The sequence below is a fragment of the Odontomachus brunneus genome, unplaced genomic scaffold, assembly GCF_010583005.1.
Source record: "Odontomachus brunneus isolate Ranch 3 - 2012 unplaced genomic scaffold, Obru_v1 Obru_scaffold_268, whole genome shotgun sequence".
Lineage (NCBI taxonomy): Eukaryota > Metazoa > Arthropoda > Insecta > Hymenoptera > Formicidae > Odontomachus > Odontomachus brunneus.
Window position 1 is genome coordinate 112,019 of NW_022639718.1, and position 19,219 is coordinate 131,237.

At 40.3% G+C, this 19,219-nt stretch overlaps 1 protein-coding gene and 1 pseudogene across 1 annotated transcript; one reads left to right on the forward strand and one right to left on the reverse strand.

The window, feature by feature from the left end:
* Positions 1-4,473: 4,473 nt before the first annotated feature.
* On the reverse strand, positions 4,474-5,429 carry LOC116853021. Its single transcript, XM_032833875.1, has 2 exons — positions 4,619-5,429; positions 4,474-4,481 (listed from the first exon to the last, which is right to left on the reverse strand). The coding sequence occupies exons 1-2, from the start codon at positions 5,427-5,429 to the stop codon at positions 4,474-4,476; spliced, it is 819 nt and encodes a 272-aa protein (XP_032689766.1).
* A 12,211-nt stretch (positions 5,430-17,640) lies between these two features.
* LOC116853022 lies at positions 17,641-19,163 on the forward strand (annotated as a pseudogene).
* The last annotated feature ends 56 nt before the right edge of the window (positions 19,164-19,219 follow it).

The following is a 19,219-nucleotide window of genomic DNA, read 5'->3' on the forward strand; positions in this document are numbered from 1 at the left end:
TTGAGTGGTACACGCTTCCGAAATGTTGAAGAAGTGCGAGAATGGGTGGACGAATGGATTGCTTCGAAACAAACATCGTTTTATCGAGATGGTATCGCCCAGTTGCCAGAAAGATGGCAAAAAGTTGTAGAAAGTGATGGAAAATACTTTCATTGAAATAATTTAAATAAATTTTTTACAATAAATGCTTTTTCTCAGTATTTTTTGGGCGGAAACTAAGTTAAGGTCCTAATATATAATATCTTCTATCTATCTATCGAAATGAATATTGATCCAGGAAATCCGGATAAAGCGTTGGATCCTTCTTTATTAGAACGTGATTCATCTATGTTGGAGCGGGAAACCTATGGCCTACACTTCTCAGTCTGATAAAACTTATAATCGTATGGCTGCCCTTTCTTCTAAATCTTTGATTAACACTAATTCAAGTGCTAAATATTTTTCTTTTTCTCATAAATTTTCGCCTGAGAGCCCATTTAGATGCCGAGCATGTTTCTCCTTCAAATGCTCGGTCCCCTAATGTTCACTCTCAAAAGTCATCTGATCTAATTGCTGATTCGGGTGACTTTGCTTTAAAGGCTTCAGTTCCCTGCTCTGATTCTGCTAGTTTCCTAAACCGTTCATCTTCCACTCGTCCCTTGGGCAGAATTGAACATATCTATCCTTCTTCCGATAATTCTTCTTTAGACTTTATTTTTGAAAAATTTCTTGCTGAAAACTTTTTTCATTCTAATAATTTTAACCTACTCTCTTCAAATGATAGAACAAAGATTTCTCTACTTTCTAAGAATTTCGTTAATCTTATTATATAAAAGCATTTCCTTCTTAATTATTCTTATCATTAGTGTTCGTTTTTTTATTTTATTTATTACTTTTTTTTATTTATTATTATTTTTTTTTCTTTTTTAATAATGAGTTTTAATATTATTCAATGGAATTGTCGTTCTTTATTCCCTAGAGTTCATGATATTGCTGCTATTGTGGAGGAGACTGGAGCGCAGATTATTTGTCTCTCTGAAACCAGACTGACAGATGATTTTACTCCTACGTTTATTGTTGTAATATGAGTATTTATTTAAGTGGAAATGATACAGAATAGTACGAGGTTATATATGAATATATGTATTATGCACTAGTGACTACCACGGATTTGTGTATCTACGTCTACGAGCTCTCGCTATTGTCTGTCTGTCCTCTTAGCAACACACGTTCATCCCCTCCCTTGTCCCCAGTAACGCGCGCACGCAAGCGCGCGCTGGCTAGATCGGTTGCTTTACCATCTATTACCGACTTCACAAGTATAGAGGATGATACTCGTACATACTTATCTTATGAGGATAAGATTAATTACTTACACTCTCCCCCTACGAGTATTATCGCTGTATATTATGTCTTGATATCACTTAAATCTATCGCATTAATTTTTCTTAATGTCCATATCAATTTTTCATGCGTTACTGCCTTAGTAAGAAAATCGGCGATCATATACTTTGTTTCAACATACTTAACATCTATATTACTTTTCTCTAGTTCATCTCTAACAAAATGAAATCTCAAATTAACATGACGTGTCTTGTTTGATGATCGCACGCTCCTCATCCATTCTATAGCCGCCGTATTATCACAATGTATCACAACAGGTTTATTCAAGAACATTTCTAGTTTCATTTCTATTAATAAGTTTGACAGCCATTTTACGTCCTTTACTATATCAGAACATGCAAATAATTCTACTACGCAAGTAGATAATCCTACGCATTTTTGCTTATTGCTTTTCCATAGTATTAGAGAGTCTTCTAACATAATAACTCCCCCTGAGAAAGATTTTCCATTTTCGCCATTTCCCCAACTAGAATCTGAATATGCTCTTAAAGTTCCCATTTCATTAGAGTAAAATAATCCCTTTTCTCTAGTGCCCTGTAAATATCTTAACACTCGTTTTGCTAACAAAAAATGGCGTTTTTCTGGTCTATTATTAAATTGCGATAAGTATGATGTTACAAATGCGATGTCTGGTTTTGTACGATTCGCTAAGTACAATAGTTCGCCTATTATTTCTTTATAAGAATCTATATCTATTACACTGTCCGTTTTCTCGAATACTTTGTCTTCTCCTGGAACGATAGGAGTGTTCACTGGTTTGCATTCATCGAAATTGTATTTTCTTAATAATTTTGTGATATATTCCGTCTATGATAATGTTATACCATTTTACGTTTTTTCTATCTTAATATTTAGGAACATATTGTTTTTAGTAGTTTCATTAATTTCAAAAGTTTGTCTCAGTTTAGTTAATATTTCATTACAATATTTAGAATTGTTGTCTATAATCGAGAAATCATCAACGTAAACTGATATAGCTATGAACACCTTTTGATTTTTCAATATAAATATGCAGTTTTCCGAAGTTAATGGTTTAAAACCCAATTGTATTAGAGTATTCTTGAATTTTAAATACCAATTACGTCCTGATTGAGGTAGACCGTATATACTTTTTTTAAGTTTAAGAACCTTGTCTTTCTCATATTCATCCTCAAATCCTGGAGGCAATGTCAAATAGACTGTTTCCAATAAATCACCATATAAATATGCTGTCTTGACATCAAAAAATCGCAGGTTTAGTTTTAGTTTACTAGCTAATGCTATAAACAGGCGCCATGCTTCTATAGATACTACAGGTGAGTAGGATTCCTCGTAATCTTTGTTTTTAACATAATTATATCCTGTAGCCTTATAACTAACCTGGCTTTAAACTTGACATTTTTATTCTCTTTATCATTCTTGACAGTCAGAACCCATTTACTTTTTGTGATTTTTTCCTTATTAGGTTTGTCTACTATTTCCCATACCGAGTGTTTATCAAATGACTTTAATTCTTCTCTCATGGCTTTTTCCCAATCTATCCAATTTTTACTACTTTTCGCCTCATCATAATTTGATGGCATCTTAACTTGTTCTACCAAATTGACTGATTTTTCTCGCAATCTTTCAGATCTTCGAACCCCTTCTCGATTCGTATTATCTTCTTCACGTCTTAAACACTCTCTTGCCTCTATAACCTCTCGAGTCGTACCTCGAGGTCTTCCGCGTGGTCTACGTTCTGCTTCTATAAAATGTTCATTTTCTTCGTTATCTATCTCACTATTTACATCTACGTTTATTTCATTATTCTCTTGAATTTCAGTCACATTTTGTTCCGGTTCTAAATATGTTTGTAAATTATATTCTCCACTATCTTTATAATTTTTATTAATAAGGCGCGCACCAGAATCATTTTCATTAAAATTTACTGTTCTTTCTTCCAAGACTTTTCCTGTTTCTGGTATATAAACTCTGTAACCGCGTCTTTCTCGCGCATAACCTACCATTATTCCTATCTTACCGGGCAAGTTCAATTTGTCACGTTTTTGTTTAGGCACATAACAATATGCTGTACATCCGAATACACGAAGATAGTTAATATTTGGTTTCATACCGAAAAATAATTCGAATGGCGTTCTATCTTTATTCTTACGAAAGGTTACGTTAGTAACGTGACTAACGCATGCTGCGGCTTCTGCCCAAAATATATTTGGTAACTTACTATCGTATAACAGATTCTTAGTACGTTCTAAGATTGTTCGATTAGCTCTTTCTGCCTTGCCATTGCTTTCAGGATTATACGGTATAGTTTTCTCATGAATTATTCCGTTATTTTCTAAAAATTCGTCAAGTTCACGGTTTAAAAATTCTCTACCATTGTCAGTTCTGAAACGTTTTACTCTAACATTAAGTAGATTTTCATATTTCTCTTTAAATGAAACAAACTTTTCGCAGACTTCATTTTTGTACTTCAGAAAATATGTAAAATACATACCAGAGAAATCATCTATTAATACAAGCATATATCGGGAACCATTCAGCGATTCAGTCGATATAGGTCCACACAGATCACCATGAATCAGTTCAAGTGGTTGTTTACTTTGATCTGTTGTCACTACTTTATGTGGTTTCCTAGTTATTTTGCTAAGATTGCAGCTTTCACAGACGAAATTATCATCAAAATATACGTGCATACCATCTACAAGATTATCTTTATTCATTTTAGACAAATATTGATCGTTTATATGTCCCAATCGTTTATGCCATGTTTTGTGATCAATGTCTGATGGTTTTCCAATATTGTAAGAATATTTGTGATCTTCTACATTATATGGCTTAGCCAAAAATTTCAAACGTTTATCTATTAGTTCACCGGTCAAAATTGCGTTATTTCCCTTGTCTATTATGACAATTACATTATTCTGTTGTACTATTTTATAACCCTTTTTCATGAGCGTCGTCGTAGACAATAAATTTTCCCTGAGTTGAGGTACGAATAATACATCGCTCATTTCAATAATAATAATCTCATTATTTTCATTTCTTGTTTCAATTTCAACAGAACCTATTCCTTCATAACGCAATCTTGACTCAACTCCCGCCTGACAGAGATCACCAGCCTGAAAATCGATATTACTAAACCATTTAAGATCGTTTGCCATATGATTAGTCGCACCGCTATCAAATAACCAATTTTCATAAATATTACTTACTGAATCAGAATTAGTAATCATAAATGCGTATTTTTTATCGTTACCATTTACAGGTTTCACTATACTATTGGCGGATTTCTTCCTCTCTGTAATTCCTCGGTTCGTATCATTGTCTTTCCTTCCGTCTCGTTTGTAGTTGTTGGTAGCCCTGTGATGATCCTCTTTGTAGTTTTTACGATTCCAACAGAGCTTCGCAATATGGCCGCTTCTTCCACAGTTGTAGCACCTCTTGTCGTTCTTCCTCTGGACTGCGTAAGCACCGTCCGTTTCTCTAATATGGCTTCCACGACGTTGATATTCTTTCTCACGTTCCTTGAGTATCTCGTGAATTTCCTCCAAGGATTTTTCCCGTTGCGTTTTCAATATTTCGCGGATATCTTTATGTTGGTTGTTTATCCCTCGTACTGTGTAATATACTAATTCTCGTGGCGTCACATTTAATCCTAACGATGCACATTTTGTAGCTAAGCCACGTGCACGTGCAATATAGTTGCTCACTGTTTCCTTCTCTTCCATACGGAGAAATTTCAAGTCGTTGCTCGCGTCGATCTTTTGATCCTCTGCCGCTCCTGCGTATGCATTCTTAATCTTGATCCACAATAATTTCGCTTCATTTTCGGTTGCGAACTGTAATGCTTGTTCGTCCGATAAATGTAAACGTATATATGCCACTGTTTCTTTATTCTTCGTTTCCCATTCGATCCTTGTTTTTTGTTCGGCATTTTCCGCTGGCTTTTCTTCATTAATCATTTTGTCCAGCTTCTTTAGGCTTAGAATTGCTTCCATTTTCATAGCCCAGACTAAGTAATTGGATCCTGTTAATAACGGCACTGCTGGCAACGCACTTCTTTCCATGTTGAGCTTTGTAGTAGATAATACTAATCACTTTCCACTTCCGTATGTTAACAATCTAAACCACGCTCTGCTACCAGATTGTTGTAATATGAGTATTTATTTAAGTGGAAATGATACAGAATAGTACGAGGTTATATATGAATATATGTATAATGCACTAGTGACTACCACGGATTTGTGTATCTACGTCTACGAGCTCTCGCTATTGTCTGTCTGTCCTCTTAGCAACACACGTTCATCCCCTCCCTTGTCCCCAGTAACGCGCGCACGCAAGCGCGCGCTGGCTAGATCGGTTGCTTTACCATCTATTACCGATTTCACAAGTATAGAGGATGATACTCGTACATACTTATCTTATGAGGATAAGATTAATTACTTACATTTATTAATTTTAATTTGCATTCGTGTTTTAGAAATCGCAATCGTAGTGGATCTGCCATTCTTATTTACAAAAATCTGCAGTTTTTTCCTGTTATTTCCAATTTTTTAAATCAAGCTTATAATCTAGATATAAATATTTACGCTGTAAAACTTGTTTTAGACCTCAATAAATACATTATTATTGTTTCTATCTATAACCTGCCTCGGTCTAACCATCCTGATATTAATTTCGATTTTTGGTTTACATTTTTTACTCTGCTGCAATCCTGCGTTATTTGTAGTGACTTTAATGCACATCATTAACTTTGGTATAATCTCCCTAATTTATCCGCTGATATTCCAGGTCTGCGTCTTGAAAGGGCAACCTTTCAGACGAGCTTTGTATGCTTAATGACGGCTCAAATACATGGTGGTCGTCGGATTTGTTCTCCTCTAGTGCAATCGACCTGACTTTTGTATCCTCCAACATTACGATCATCTTGGAGAGTCTTAGATTATAATTTTGGTAGCGATCATCTTCCTATTTTTATTTCTATTGACTGTAATAATATCCCACGAGTACCATGTATACCATCTTTGGCTTTAGGCAGAGTTGACTGGTTGCTTTTTGACGACCTACTTAACACTCGTATTTCTTTTAAGCTCTCTCATTCCATTTCGGGTATTCAACATTATTCTGCATTCATAAATAATATAGTTGCCTAGGTTATCGATGCAGGTGGTCTTATTCCTTAGTTTTTGGGTGTTTATAAGGCGTTATCTATCGATAAGGAAGAGAACTATGATTCCATTAATGCATATTAGGAATTTGATCGATGCATTTTGTAATATATCGGTAAGTATTTAATTAATCAAGGGATGATGTCAATATTACTCTTGCAAATAAATGACGGTTTTAAATCTAATTCCATGCAAACATCTAACAATGAGTATATTATTTCTGTTAGAATTTCCTCCTCGATAAGAAATAAGATTCGATCTTTTATTACGCATGATATAATATTGTAATTTTTATTGACTTAAACTCGGCCTAGTGTTCCATCGCGTCTGTGATGGAAGGAAAGTTGTTTTGTTAGAGCAGGACTCGGAATAGTTTGCCAATTTTGGCCGATTCTCGGGAGTTACGCCTTCTATCTCTCCTTTGCCGCGCGGCGGGCCAAGAAAGTGACGGTCGTGCCTCTAAGCTTGGAGCTGCGACTGATCGCAACCATCACTTTTATGATGCGTGGCAAGGGGGAGATAGAAGGCCTGTGTTAGAGCATTCGAATTCTTACATCGTACATTTCTCCCCTTGATGACACAAACAGAACTAAATTGTCTTTGCGCGTTAAAAAATTGTCTTTTATTTCCACAATATTGCAATGATTAGTTGGGATTTCATTGAGTTCGTCTACATTATCTAATGAGGCAGAAATGGTGCTGCTGGCGCTGTCGGTGTGGCTGTGACGGTCGTGTGAAGATTCTCCCCTAAAGTCAAACTCTCGGGCGACAGCTGGTTAAAATTCCATTATATTCTTTCTACGTCACGTCGGTGCTGAAAATATGTATCGGATTTATAGGTCGGGAATTGGACATAATCACTGTATATGCAATCGTTGTAATTGATAACAAGAAAACATATATTCTTCAAAAAGTACAAAAGTACAAATGTCGCGTTACAATCAGTTTTTCCGAACGAATAATTGAGATACCAGTAGGTCGCGAAGTACATAACGGAAATTTTCGAAGTTATTCTCAAATACGATGGTGATTAGCATATATACCAAGAGCGAAATAACGACACGAGTGTTATTATTATGTGAATGATATTACAGTACAAGTAATACTACAACACGGGCGATCTTAGGTTTTCTGGTTCATAGAGATTATTTTTCCACTAATGATTGGCTAGTTAGTTCGTAGATAGCCGCTGATTTACTGAGCATAAGAGATCACACGTGCTTTTCATGATCGAATGTTAAATTCTGATCACAGCGCTTGTCTATTCCGCAGTTTGTGCCGGTAAAAAATAATTAGCAATTCGTTACAGACGGTAATCGTCGTCGATGTCATTCTCGTAGTTACCCAAACAGGATAAATTTCTAACGGATATACCGGAGACTTCTTCGGACATTTGAAAGTTTTCAGAATATCTTTCGGATGTTCTTAGAACATAAGACATCCTCTGAACATCCTTCGGAGTCCTTGGAGATTTCTGTGGAGTGCTATCTGGGTATTTATGTTTTTGTCGCTGAGAGGACTGGGAGTGTTTCTAATGTTTTGGGTTCGCTTCCGCTGGAGGAGTCGTATTTCACCAGTCCGGCCCTATACCATACGACACTATTATCGATACAAGACTCTAAAATCAATTTTACAAGAAGTGATATGATAGCCGGCCAGTCGAAACCTCCTCCGCAGTTATACTAAACAGAGACGATTATTACAACGCATTGGTGGTTTTACAGTTAACGGGGACTCCCCTGCGGCGTGGCTCTTGTCGATCTCTCCCCCTGTTCGCTCGTTTATTTTCTTTTTCTCAGTTCAGCTCGGTAAACGACGCTCGTTTGCTGCTTCTTCTCGTTCATCGTCAAAAAGAGTGTGTCTTCCGGAGTCTTTCTCACCGTCTGGATCGTTGTCCTCCACGTGATCGGCAAGGGGAGCGCGGGACACAATAGTAGGAACGCGAGACCACCAAATGTTCTGCATACCTAAAGTATGCGGGTCACTTATTCCAACGGTTTCTCTGACAAAACATTTTAAAAACAAATCTTTCTCTAATTTACACGGAACGCCGCACACATTGATTTCTCCCTTCGCATAGTGACTATCGCCTTTTATGTCGGGCACCCTTAGAGACTGCCACGTCACAGCTTATATAATTTCTTGTTTCAGAACATGTAATCAGAATACACAGTCGAGTCTCGTTGGGCGGCTTCCTATATTCGTACGATTCTAAGCGCAATAAAAAGCACGGTATTATTTGGTACTCTTTTAAATGTTCTCGCACTACGTATGTTTGTGATATTATGTCGATAATGTCAAAAAAATATAATGTGCAAAAATAACGCTGTAAAGATGCGAATCTAATGGAGGATTCCCCCGCGTCCGATGTCCGACGATGTTTGATATCCAATAGGAGAACAGCTTTCTGGAGAATTGAATTCTCTATCAGAAAGATTTCTCTTATTGGATATTGGACGTCGTACGTCGGAAATCGGACGCGATGTGAATCCTGCATTACATCGTTATGACTCCGTTCATCAACTGCCCGTGTTTTCAATTGCGCTTAGAGCCGGATGACATGAAAGGGACGACATCGCCGCGACGGATGTCGTGTTGATATTGTTGCAACTCGAAGAGTCATCGAGTTGGCCGCAAAGCCGACTCTTTTAGATGTTGCAATAAGCGAAGCGATTAGTGTTCCGTGACTACTATGAAGATATATTCTTCGAGATATCTACGCATCCCTTTGATGCTCCAGACTACTGCGAGACATTTGAGTCTGTTTGCGCTATAATTTTTCTCGGCTAGTAGCAGGGTGTGACTCGCGTAAAGAATGATGTGCTCGCTATTGTCGAAATGTTGGGTGAGGACGGCTCTTAATCTGTAATGGCGTCTGTTTGAAGGACAAAACGGCGGGAGAAATTAGGATAGGGTAGGATAGGTGCGAAGATTAGCGTGTTTTTCAGTTGGTGGAAAACGTTTTCTTCTGCTGTTCCTCATGTCTATTTTGCGTCCTTTTTTTAGGCAAATCAATGGAGAAGTTGGTTTTAAAAAATCTGCAATAATTTGGCAATACGATCAGGCCAAGGATTGTCGAATATGTTGGTTCGTAGTGGGCGGTGGCCAGTTTGTTATTGCGTTAACTTTGTCGGGATCGGTCCGAATGCTTTTTTGGTCAATAATATGGCCGAGGTATTTTAATTGGCTGACTCCGATTTTTCGATTTTATTCTTAGTTTTGCCTTGCGGAACCTCTCGAATACTTCGGAAAAGCGTACCAAATGTTCGTCGAAAATTTCGTCGATGATAATGCTGTTGAAAGTATACGAACATGTGAGGCTCCAAAGTAAGTTGAGGAGTGCGTTAATATATTGACCGCCGATTGATACGGCGAGGTACGACTAGGACGTATACTTGATATATACGCCTAGTATCGAGAGATGGCCTGAGTGACCTCGACTCCTGGCAGCGGATGGTAATTTTGAGTTAAAACTCCATCTTTTTCACATTATAAATAGAATTTCCGGGCTGTTGGACATACCATTGCAGTTTGCAGTTCCAGCAGCATTTTGTTCAGTTATATATGATAGTGGTGATGATTAAAGCATCAGTGGTGATTGGTTTGTTTGCGTCGTTGAGCTTCTATGGTTTCGTTTTCATATGCTTGGTCCCGAAGATTGGTTAGGGTCGCGACTTCGTGCTAGCGAATATATATTTTATATTCGAGCTTTGTATAGAGTCAGTGGAGTCAGTAGAGTCGTTCGTATCGGGCGTATGGCTCATCAGATTTCTGAATGAAGTGTTTCAAACTCTGTCGCAGACACCAGGATATTCCTGGTAATCCCGAGACAGAAAGTGAGCCCCCAAGTCGCATTCAAAATCTGTCCACTCTTACATTTTGCATTTCTCGCGGCTATTGTCATAAAAGGCTCTCGTCTTTTAAAAGTTTAGGCCGCAAAGCAGATTTTTTCCTGGATAGTCTTAACTTTTCCGAAGTTCCTTAAAGCGTTCGAGGAAAGTCGAACTGGGTCTTGACTATCAAAAACGCATCCCCGTTTTTATATTTGGTTGATTATTGCGCCGGTATTGGGAACAGGATATTTGTTAAGGGAAAGGACGGCTTGGATTGCTAAACTGGCGGTACAGTGGTTAGCAAACGGCTTCATTCTTTTCGCGAGTTTATTCTCAGGGTTGTTTAATAGAAATTTCCGAAGTCGTTATTGACTGAATCGTTATGGAGTTGATCCCCCCGAACGTGTCGATGTCTACTTTGCAGAGATATTTTATTAGCTCTATTTTTGCGCATCGATACAGCCATGAATAAATTAGTTTGCGAGAAGCTGGATCATCAACCTTGTTCCCTCTTTTAGCGTTCTTTCTTACAAATCCCTGTTCGGGCAATCACGACGATTACTCGCAATCGATTCGTCGTCGATTCGGTCAACTCACCGGATTCGCTCGTCGGAACACCAAACGCTGAGAAAAAGTAGGAGGTAGATGATCGAGCTGAACAAATTTAACAAGCGGTTTATTCGTTCTTCTTCATTTATACAACACGATAATTGAGCAAAGTTTTATGGTCGTTCAGCATTCGCGGATTTTGGACAGTCGGTTGAATTGCTCGCTGCTTGTGTAGTTCGGTTTTGATTAAATCGCTTCGATAGCATACTTACAGTCCGTCTCTTTCTAACAACACATGGTGAGGATAAAGCAATTTCCGATAACATGGGAAACAGAAGAAAACATAACATCCCACTTCAAACATACGAAGTGACTGAAATCCGCCGCCACACGTCGTTAGAAAGAAATAGACTTCCTATACTATTTCTTTCAAATATAGAAATGTGCGGACAATGGGAAATGTTGCAAACGCGCGCTCTATACATTATATGTTGTAACATGACGATTTTTGATAAATCTCAAATTTCCCAAATTTGTGATAGCCAAGTGTAAAGGACGTGTCATCCACTAGCCGCTTCGAGGATCTTGATCGCTGCCGACGTAAGCCCGTTGACTTCTAATTTTGTGTGAACTCGGAGGGATCGCCACCGCCTGTGACCTGATTGCGCCCGATTCGCGACGCCGATGTCTGGTGAGTTCGTTCCGTTAGACAGACGAGTATTTTGATTTTAATGTGTCGAATTGGAGGACGCATCGGAGACAGGGCCCGGTGGACCACCCGGGCGAATATGGGTTCGCGTCCCTTTTTCGCTAGCGTGGAGAGCTCATGAAAGGACCTCGCACAAACTTTATGGAAATTGAATTTCGGTCGAATAGGCTGAAGATTTGATATATTGTAGATCTTGTCGTCCTGATAAAAAGTCTCTCATTAACGTTAACGCTCATCCTCACCCCACACACACACACACACATACACACACACACACGCGCGCGCGCACACACACACACACACACACACATTGTAATTATAAATAAATCGTATGTTATTTCTTTTATAAAGAAACATTAATTTCTTTTTTTACCCGTCTCCCCTTATTATCGCTCAAGGTCCAGTCGCGAGTAGAGATTCAGTTCTCTGACTCAAAATCGGACCGCTCGCCGTACGTCATTGGGCTAATAAAGTGACCCTTCTGGTCGTTGACTAGCTCTTTGACCTATAAGTACAGGTGAGGCTTTCTTTACGTTGCATTCTCCTACAGGACGTAACACATCGTATAAAAAACCTCTATGTATACTGAAAAAATTTTTGGATAAATTAACCAAATGTCTGGTAAAATATGAACGAATCAGTAATTCGGTTGAAATAAAAAAGTATGTCTATTTGAAACACACAATTTTCAAATTATCAATGAATAGGCTGCATAGATAGACTACAATACACTACAAATATTACCGCTTATATATACAGAGAAATATGCGTCATTTCGTTCGCGCAATTCGAATAATTCGTTTTTACATTTCATTTCTTCACACTATGACCTTATTGCATATTGAAGTGAGAACAAGTGATAAACATTTCGTCGATTGTACGTTATGAAAACTTTCGTCATTGAATGCAGAATGCAAAATTTGTTTGTCTCTATCGTTATTTCCTGTAAGGAAAAATACAAGTAGAATGCGTGCTGTGTAAAGAATCGAGCGCACGGACGGGTACGGATAGCATGCGTATATAAGGGTTTATAACTTTTTCCCATTAAAGGTATATCGGAAAATAACTTTATCATACATGGGTGAATTTGTATTGAAATAGCCTTTCATTTCGTTATTAACAAATTTTACAATTTGAAAAATAAGAAAAAGTGGTAGAGGAAATATTGATAAAAAATTTTTTTTTTCAAATAATTTCTGTAAACTGATGCGTACATGTACTCACAGATAAGCAGAAGCGGTTAGTAGCAGGTAACTTTTACCCGACAACCTTTTGTTCCACAGTTGTCACGTTGCTGACCGTCTAAATTCTCTGCGCTCAAATTCGAAAAGCACCAATCACAGGAAAGCACTTACTATACTTGATCAATGTAACATCCAATAAACTTTCCACATACTCTCCCCTGCAGCAAATTTCCACATACAACTCACAACTTGTTATCGGCCATTATATTTCTCACGACAGTCGCTCCTCGAATAATCTGTAAATAATTTTAACAAACGTTAACTTTTCATAACAGTGAAACGTGACTATCGGAGCACTACTAACTGTATGAAACCCGTGAGCGATCAAGAGCGGTTCTATAGGGCCTTGAGAGTGTGAAGAAAGCATAGAGGGGGTAGTATACGCGTACAAAAAATGTTTATTTAATAACATTTTTCAGTTACCCTTCTCTAGAGCACTTTTCTAGAGTATATTTTTCTGGAATTTTCTAACGTATAGCGGGGGACAAATGCAGGGGACTTTAAGCGCGCTAATTTATTGCGACCAACGATAATATTTTATACCGGACACTCCGTGTCCTTTGAATGTTAGACGTTACGTTCATCTTTCAGACTTTTCTTCATCCCGTTGCATTTTTTTAAGCGCAACGGCTTGCCGTGACTATTGATAATATTCTATAGCAGACGCTTCTAATCCCGTCCTTTGTATGTTAGGCACTCGCGTTTTTGTCTCAGGTTTTTTCACGCGCTTGATTGTTTCGTCACGTTTCTGAATTCAAGTTTGAAAAAAGCGGCGCCGAGTAGACGCTGTGCAAGCGCCATGCTCATGTCAGGTACGTGTCGGAGATCGTGTCGCCGGAGATGAAAAACACGTGTCAAAAAATAAGTTTTCTCACGTTCTTATAAAGCGGAATATAAAAAGGAATGGAGATATAGACCAGCATATTTGGAATATGTCGCGAATTAGCCGTCTATTGTAATAGTCGGCACAAGCGAAAAATAGCTAATGGTATTTCACCCTGCGTTTTCCGAATCAACCCGAGGATTACCGTCGAAGATACGGTCAGAATCCGCTTTTGACAAAGAGAGTGATTTTCCTAGAAGAAGTGCGTCACTAGATACGCGTCCTATCGTTCTTTTGTCAGAGAATGGGGTCGCATTCTCGCACATTCGGTGGAAAAAAACAATTTTGAAAACGCATAAACCACCTGCTCACCTAGCTATTACCGAACGTGTTTTATTACCGACGATAAAGACTAATAATTTTAAAGACTCGTTCTTCTTTCTTTGGAGAAACGTATTGTCCTAGAAGAGAGAAGAGTGAAGTTTTGGGAGTATATATGCGAGGAGAAAACTCCGCTTTCGCACTTTCCACCGTTAGTTTTTCGCCGTGAGACGTGTTACAATGTCGCGAGTGGGCAAATTAGTGCGCGAGTTTATCGTTACGGCTTCATATATCGACGCGAATATTGATAGCGTTCGATATTTTGCGCGTATTTCCACCGATGACACGGGAAATTATATCATATTTTATTCATTTGCATGTGCTTGTAGCGGAACGCTGCTAGCGCTTTTGTACGAGTGCGATAAATTTTGGAGTGGTCCGGAATTAATAAAAATAATCAGAGAAATTCTTATATTTCGACGAGATTTTAAGGAGGATATCGAGGACGTGTGGGGAATTATCGCCGATGTGATATCCTATAACGGGTAAGTTATTACATCATATCAGTTTTATAAACTAAAACTTTATAATTTACGCGAATTTTAAGAATAATTATTGTTTTTATTGTTCCATAAATTCTAATCTCGTAACCGCCGATACCAGTGATGGGGAGGCGCTTGAACTTCTTCCGCAGGGTCGTAAACGTCTCGCGGAGGAACCGCCTTACTCGAATCAGGAAACTTCGCGTAAGTGCAAATCGAGAGGAGTACCGGATTTAAGGTGCTTTATCGGGTAAATTAACTAACGCTAAAATAAATTTTAGACGGTAATAATGCTCCGACATCGGAAACTATCGACCAACCTATCGAATTCTGACAGTATTTGTAGCGTGGAAACGATTGCTAATGAGACCGTCGTGGTTGAACCCGCACGTAAGGCAGCATAAAATAACAAATATTTTAATAACAAATATTATATTAACAAATATATTATATTAAACAAATATTATATTATAAAATAACAAAAATATCATATTAAAATCGATTTCACGCGAGTGAAAGTGTAATTTTACTTTCAGAAAACAGCGAGAATGATACCGGCGCTACCGAGACGGTAGCCGCCGCTGCCGGCGCGGACGACTACGACGACGACGACGACAACAGTGTCAGCGGCGACGACGACTATAGCTCCGACAGCGACGACAATGATGACGACAGCGATGATGGCAACGTCCCCGTTGCCAATGGCTCCGGCAACGATGTCAATGTCGGCGAAGACGCTGGTAACGCGGACGAGAATAATGACGAGGGAATGGAGCGCGACAACGACAGTATCGGGGATAACACTGAAGACGTTCGCCGCTATCGAGAGTTTTCTTCGGGAATATTAGGTAAGAACTTTTGCGCGAACCCACACGTTTGTATATAGACGCGGAATTCTCTGGATGTATATTTTTACGTTCGAATATAATCAAAATGACTGTAAATAGAACTAGAACCGAGTTATTCGCCGGTTAATCACCTCTCCGATGAAGGGAAGACTAATACCGTATATTCCCGACATGGAAAGAGAAGAAGAATGGGAGAGTATATTGTGGTTTGGCGATGTAGAAATTCCCCGGGAAATTCGGATTTTTCCCGAATCGCCGGTATGGGACTCTGGCCGAGACTTATCATATTTCAATTTAACACCAGAAGAATAAATTCGAACGTGAGTTATAAAATGACTTAAAATATTAAATATTTTACAGAGCTCGCGTTTCTCGTTATTTCATTACTCATTATTTCATTACTCTTTTACAGTACAATAAGGAGGCACACACGCTCTCTCCTTCGAAATGGAACCGGCGTGAGAAGAGTCTATGCCGGAAGAAGTTCCTCACGAGCATGGTAACGTAAGATTTATAATAATTATATTGAAATACGGGGAGATAACTTTATCCAGCTGTACCGTTTGGTACAGTAACATTGTTTCTTTCTGTAGTCGCCGTGCGCTCGGGATTGCGCCAGAGATGTCGCTTCCGAACGGCATCTCTGAGCGTTATCTAGAAAGAGGAGAGTGTCGTGAACGTGGAGCGTCAGGTAGCTCAGTGGTTTAGAGCAGTCGCCCGGCAAGCGAAAGAGCCGGGTTCGAGTCCCGGCCTAGCAGGACCGCGCTCTCGATATTTTTCTCTTTCTGGAACGAAAAACATACGCAGATCTCGAACGCACTGCGTCCCGCCGCCACCTAGTATGCCCTCCTCCTTCTATGGTATCTTAGGACGAAAAGCAAGTATAAAGATCTTCCGCCCGTCGAAGGCACCGACATCGCTAACCATTTAGAAAAAGCATCCCGCGAAACTTATTCTTACGTCGTTAATTCCGCTAACGCGAGCGATTACGTGAGGTTATCTTTCACCTGGACAGTTTTAACACGCGGGCAGGCTGGCTTGTCGTTTCGCCCAGTGCGAGACTTAACTTACGGGGATATCTGGAGCCTCGTAAGCTCGGTAGCGCAGAGCGCCGGAGGTCACGATATCGCGGAACGTTTTTTAATAACGGTGTACAATGTCGGGATGCCTTCGGGGTGAGGGGGGGAAATCGAATAAATTAAGGCGCGAAGATGTGATAAAACGCTCGATTTTAAATATAAATAATCGGAATAATATATGTCTCCCACGCTTCCTCGTCGTGGCTTGCGTTTATTGCGAACGCGGTACAGTACGCACTGGCGAACTACATAGAAAATGGGAAAATATAAGATACCCATATTCCGCGTTGCAAAAACGTTTGGCGGAAGAATTAACGAGAAATGCCAGTACAGTTATACCCGAGGAAGGATACGACATCCCGGAGATCGAGCGTTTTCAGCAGCTTCTCTTACTAGAAAATATCGCGATTGTTATTTATAATTTCAGGAGTTTCGGTCGCGGAGTCCCTCCGTTGTATGACGGACATTCGACGCTCGCCTCTCGTTCGCGTATACTCTAAATATAATGTGTTACGAGCGCTCACGGCATTATAAACCTATTTTAAATTTAAAAGCCGCCTCGGCTAGTAAATATTATTGCATTCCCTGTAACAAAGGTTACCGTCGTGAAACGGGTCACCGATGCTCAAATACGTGTCCGCGATGCCTCGGTACGCCGCCATGCGAGAAGCTAGACGCGCAATTGATCGGTTGCGACGCGTGTAACCGCGTGTTTTACGGCGAGAGCTGTATTAAACGCCATCGGGCGCCGAAATCTTACGCCGGCAAGTCGCCGTCGAGTGTTTGCGACGCCGTGAGATTTTGCAGCGATTGCGGGCGTTTGAAAAGATCGGGTGCAAAACACGCGTGCGGCGCGGCTTATTGTCGCATATGCTGCGCGTCGATCGCTGAATCAATTGTGTTTCATGCGGTCGCTTCGAGGGGGTCGCGTATCGGCATCGGTAAACACGAAAGAACTCAAGAATGTCGACTAGACCGATGATAACGACGATAATGACGATCGTGATGATGCGAGAACCGATCGGAAGGCCCGCGCCGCGTTTATATTTTACGACTTCGAGACGTGACAAGACGAAGTACTCGAAGGGTGCGCGAACGTGAAACCCACGTAGTTACTCTCTGCGTCGCGCAAACGTACGAATCTTGCCTGGGAGAGGACAATATGGCGTCGCGATGTCGTTGGTGCAGGGTGCGCGAATTTGTATTTCGTGATGATCCGGTAAAACAATTCGTCGATTTTGCAACGAGAACAACGAAGCGTTTCTCGTGCTTCATCTACATCGCGTACAGTGCGGGGGCGTTCGACTCGCAGTTCATCCTGCGCTACCTGGTCGAGAGCGGTAGGACGGACGAATCGAAATTAATATTAATCGGAACAAAAATTGTATTACTAACAGTGGGACGGACAAAATTTCTCGATAGCGTTAATTACATGCCTATGCGGCTGTCTGCGTTACCAAAAGCTTTCAGGCTAAAGGATTCCGTCGCCAAAGGCGTATTTCCGCATTTATTCAATACGATTAAAAATCAAAATTATGTCAGGCCGCTACCGGATATTGATTATTATTCTCCGGATACAATGGAATCGGACGAACGCAAGCAATTTTTAACGTGGCACGCAAAAATGTCAGGCAAAAACGCGGTGTTTAATTTTCAGGAGATAGTGCGCTATTGCCGGAACGACATAGATATCCTTCGACGAGCGTGTCTGGCCTATCGAAAAATTTTCCTAGACCGTGGAAATGTGTGTCCGTTCGAAGAATGCACAACTATTACTTCCATGTATGAAAGTTTTTCGCAACAACTTTTTGTGCTAGAAGGAGATTGGGATAATCCCGCTCGTTGGTTGTAGGGGTGTCAACGCGCAATCGCGTAAAGCGCTACAATGGTTATTGTTGATGGAGCGTGAACTCGGACGCACGATAATTCACACGGGGAGAGATCGGGAAAAGCGTTTATTGGAAGGCCCGCTCGTCGACGGATATTATGAGACGGACAATTCCCGGCAGCGTCATGTGCTGCAGTTTCACGGCTGTTTTTGGAACGGATGTCCCGAGTGTTTCCGCGTGAATCGCGACAGATCACTCTCAACCGTGTCGCGCGAGGATACGATCGAAGCGCGTTACTAGCGCACACTCGTGACGATGTGTCGTCTTAGAAAACGGGGGTACGGAAAAGTGGGAGTGTATCCTCAATTGGGAGCTGCGCGAAAATCGTGAGATACGCGAATTTGTTGAGAATCATCCCATGTTGAGAAACAATCTCCTCGAACCTTGCGAGGCGTTCTAGGGCGGGCGTACGGAATATATCGTCTCGCGGTACGAAGTTATGGGTACGGAGAAGATACGTTACGTGGACGTGTGTTCTTTGTACCCGTATGTGCTGAAGACGGGTGCTTTTCCGCTCGGTCATCCGGACATTTACGTGGGTGAGGAGTGTTCTGCCTTGATCGGATCAGGCTCCGATTTTAACTTTGACGCCGTAGATGGCCTCGTACGTTGCAGAGTGCTCGCGCCGCGTGATCTCTTCCATCCGGTACTCCCTTATTGCGTGAACGGAAAATTGCTATTCGCGCTTTGTTGCAGCTGCTGCGAGACATTTTCTCAGACTGCGTGTACACAAGACGACCCTGCCGATCGCAAATTCGAAAGCGCGTGTGTCTTGCGAGTTACGCAAAGCTATTGAAAAAGGTTATCGCGTCAGCGAAATATGAAGCTACGAAATCACGCGATACGATCCGG